Raw genomic sequence first — 4383 nt, 5'->3', positions numbered from 1 at the left:
TATATATATATATATATATATGTATATATATAGTAACTGGATGGAAAAGAATATAGTTTGAAGAAAAAAAACAAACAGAAAAAATAATATCATATTAGTCTGGAAATTATATGAGGGTGAGTGCATAATTACTTAATTTCTGGGGAATAATTAATTACATTTTGGGGAATTATTCATTTAAAATCTTATTATGATTTTCCAAAAAGAGACAACAATGGTTTCTAAGCCCTTGATCTCATGAAAATCATGTTTACAACAAATCATACTTTACTTCATGTCATAAACCTGTATGCAGTTATTTTTTTCTACAGACTTGAAACATTTTGAATAGTCCCCATATTGAATTCTTTCTTATGTATTTATGTATGCTTTTGAGTTGAATTGTTGCTGGATGAAAAAGTAAAAAAAAAATGCTTTGGAATGACATGAGGGCGATTAAATAATAACAATTTTATAATGAGGATTTCCAAAAACGTGTGGCAACAATTGATGTCATTTAAATCATATATAACAAATCAAACATCACATTATACATCCTTATACAACCTCCTCAGCAAATGTCTTAGAATAAAGGTACATAGCATAAACCATGAAGTCAATAACTAAAAATACAGTGTAAAAATGATTTTTCAAAGTTGTAAATAAAAAGTATGTTTTACTAGAAAATACTAAATTTCATGTTTTATTCAATGTGTTACTCAATTCTTTGTCATTGTGAAATTGACTAGCAATTTCTGAGTAAAAAATTGTTTTTTTTTTCAGTATAGAAGCATAACTACTTTCAAATAATCTTTTTTAAGGCTCAAAGATCTGACATCTATTTCCTCCTGAAGGGAATATTTCTAATCACAGCATCAACTAAACACTAACGACATTAGCCAAAAGGTTGTTGACCCTTATCTCCACTATCTTGTAATCGTTATCTCTCAGTGTATGCGACATGCCCACTGTTGTTGATGTGGGGGAAAGCGGTCACACAGGAGGGGGGAACGGGAGGGTTCTGGGGAAACATGAGAGCATATCTAGCAGTCACCTTTTACTTGCCCACTTTGGCGTATTATTGACAACTGATGCATAATAAATACACTCCACTAAGGGTCCATTATCACGCAATCAATATTTCACAGAGGACTGTGCAGAGGACCAGATGTGTCTGTATCTCTGCGAGCATCGTGTGGCGGTGGGGATATACAGTATAAAAATCATAAGCATAAACGAGTCTATCTTTTATTCTCCTGACCCGCCTGACGTGACTTCGGTTCTTTAATCTACTGCCCCCCCTTCTCTCGACATCAGGATGAAACGGCAGCTGCTATTCTCAGACGCTCTCTCCCTACGGTAGAATCGAGCTGTAATAGATAGGCCCCGATGGCCGACCCATCTGACATGAACTTTTGGGAGTAGGGAAAACAAATATTTGAACCCTTGCTGGTCCCCATTAACCCTGCCACAGAGAATCTATATGTGCGAATCCGTCACTGTCATCTCTCTTCATTTAGATTTCAGCTTCCATCTCGCAAATTCAATTAGACAGGACAACAAAGAATCAGAAACCATGAATTGAGAAGTTTTCTGTTCACAAAACGATGCAAAATATCCATGAAACTGTCTGCGGTCAACACACAGGTCTTCAAAATTCACTCTCTCGCTCTTAGTCAAATTTGTTTTAGCTTGTCTGTGAGAAAGAGAAGAAATTCACTCAACTAATTAAGCTTGAGTCCAGTTGTCAGCCAATACAGAGAGATGCGTGCCAGTGCTATTAAGAAATGCGGTGCTGCTATGAAATATTTTGCTGCATTGAATCTTAATGCCGCTCATGTTTGAGGTTTGAGATTTATACAAGCACCTAAGCTTAAATATTGCTCTTTAGAACATAAAGCATGCTGTATGTTTGTGCTGCAGACATGAAAAATAACTCAAATCATGGTATTTTTACTTTTCTAAGTGAGTGGACTTTAGATTATCAACTGGAGGACAATAAAACTGCTAAAAATAAAAAATAAAATAAAAACCCAACTTACATTAAAGTGTTTATCTAAATACCAGAACAATGTCTTGCAGGTAGTGTTATTTTGGAATTATTTATATACAATTAGAGTATTTATTATTATTTTAAATTGGCTGTTATTTTTTAACATTTCAGTTTTCATTTTTAGCTTAGGTTTTAGTCATTTTTAATGTGCTTTTGTGATTTTTTTGTATTTCTATTAAGCCTTTTTTTCAGTCTTAGCAATTTTACTACAACTTATTTTATCTTACTTGGTTACCAAGGCAACATTTCAAATTTTCATTTAATTTTTGTTTTAAGGTTTTTCATCTAAAATGTATATTTTATTTCAGCTTTATTTTAATTAGAAAAAAACTATTTTTAATAGTTTTCATTTTAGTAACTATATTCCTAAATATAGTAATTATATTTAATATTAGTCAAATATAGTACCACTTTACTTGCAGCCTTTATTTATGAGTTAATGCATTAAAAATGTATTGTCAGTGCATTAATTATGCCTTGTAATGCACGTTAAAATGTAATGTATGATATGAATGTATTTGTTACATTTATTAGCAATTTCTGAGTGAAATTATCTTTTTTTTTTCCTTCGGTGTAGCATCACAGCTGCACATTTTACAGTATTTATACTCTCTTCAGAAAACATAAAAATATAGTTATGTGATAAAATTCCTCCAAACAGGGTAAACTCTCTGTATCTGAGCTGTCTACACTTTATTTTATTATTATTTTTTTTTAAAGAAAATAGTCCTATTTATGAAGAGTCTATTTAACTGTTGTACAACAGAGCTCATAGAATTGAATGCATGAGAATATGCATCTCTCTTTTGCATGTGTAATTCACATCTTCTCTTCTCTTACAGAAACCTGGCCTCAAATTTACTGGTGCACATCAGTTGGAGGGTGTTCCAATCGGTCCCTCTGTTGAGTCTGTGAGTAACACGCTGTACTGAGATTTACAGATCTATTCTACTCTGCTGGTGATTCGAGACCGAAAATGTGAACAATTGACCTCTGAATTGAGATCTGAGGTCCTGCGCAAAAAGCATGAAATAAGCATAAGAAATGACACCTGCTTCTCTTTTGCACAGAATCTTGAGGGACAATGCGCTCACCTGCTCATGTGACATTTACTGGCTTCAGCAGTGGCACAGAAAAAAACAAAGCGACACTGACTCTCAACAAAACTGCATGTACAATGGCAACAACATTCAGCTGGATTCATTTGAAATGGATAACTGCAGTAAGTGCTCTTATCTGGAATGAAACATATTTCAGGATAAAGTGTCTTATTTTACTTCTATCCCGTTTAAAATGAAGAGACAATAAACAAGCCATTCATAGACTGATTTCTATTTTTTGGGACGGAGCTATTCATTTGACTGACCAATGGCAAGTGTTTAGGAAACCTGTTTGAAATAATCATTATTTATGATAAATTACACACTTTGCCTTTAAGATATTGAAACAAAATTGTCATGATGGATACTTTACAATATTTCACACACCATTGTTCAATAATAAATGTGACCCTGGAGCACAAAACCAGTCTTAAGTCACTGGGGTATATTTGTAGCAATAGCCAAAAATACATTGTATGGGTCAAAATTATAGATTTTTCTTTTATGCCAAAAATCATTAGGATATTAAGTAAAGATCATGTTCCATGAAGATATTTTGTAAATTTCCTACTGTAAATATATCAAAACTTAATTTTTGATTAGTAATATGCATTGCTAAGGACTTCATTTGGACAACTTTAAAGACGATTTTCTCAATATTTCGATTTTTTTTGCACCCTCAGATTCCAGATTTTGAAATAGTTGTCTCTCGGCCAAATATTGTATCCTAACAAACCATACACCAATGCAAAGCTTATTTATTCAGCTTTCAGATGATGCATAAATCTCAATTTCAAAAAAATTGGCTGGTTTTGTGGTCCAGGGTCACAAATTTGGAGTCTCTCATACTAAGGCTGCATTTATTTGATCAAAAATACAGTAAAAACTGTGAAATATTATTACAATTCAAAATAACTGTTTTCTATTTGAATATAGTTTGAAATGTAATTTATTCCTGTGATGCAAAGCTGAATTTTCAGCATCATTACTCTAGTCTTCAGTGTCACACAATCCTTTAGAAATCATTCTAATATGCCGATTTGGTGCTTAAGCAACATTTCTCATTATCATCAATGTTGCAAACAATTGTCATCCTTTTTTCCCAGTATTTTTTGATTAATAGAATGTTCAAAACAACAGCATTTATCTGAAGTAGACACACACTTCCTGATCTTCTTCCCCTTCATTTTCTGTTCTTTCTCAATGTCCTTATAACTAAAACTGGCTAAATGTTTTGTGGTCTGAAGGCAT

At 32.8% G+C, this 4383-nt stretch overlaps 1 protein-coding gene across 1 annotated transcript in view; it reads left to right on the top strand.

Moving 5' to 3' along the window:
• LOC107671431 (high affinity nerve growth factor receptor-like) overlaps positions 1 to 4383 on the top strand; it is a 38588-nt gene that overhangs the window by 8141 nt on the left and 26064 nt on the right. Inside the window, exons 4-5 of the mRNA XM_016464353.1 lie at positions 2875 to 2943; positions 3103 to 3254. Coding sequence (XP_016319839.1) covers positions 2875 to 2943; positions 3103 to 3254 — 221 coding nt within the window. The remainder of the gene's footprint in view (positions 1 to 2874; positions 2944 to 3102; positions 3255 to 4383) is intronic.

Source organism: Sinocyclocheilus anshuiensis, unplaced genomic scaffold (assembly GCF_001515605.1).
Source record: "Sinocyclocheilus anshuiensis isolate Anshui unplaced genomic scaffold, SAMN03320099.WGS_v1.1 scaffold552, whole genome shotgun sequence".
NCBI classification, from domain to species: Eukaryota; Metazoa; Chordata; class Actinopteri; order Cypriniformes; family Cyprinidae; genus Sinocyclocheilus; species Sinocyclocheilus anshuiensis.
Note: the sequence above shows the minus strand (reverse complement) of the source record. Positions and strands in the feature narration are given on the sequence as shown.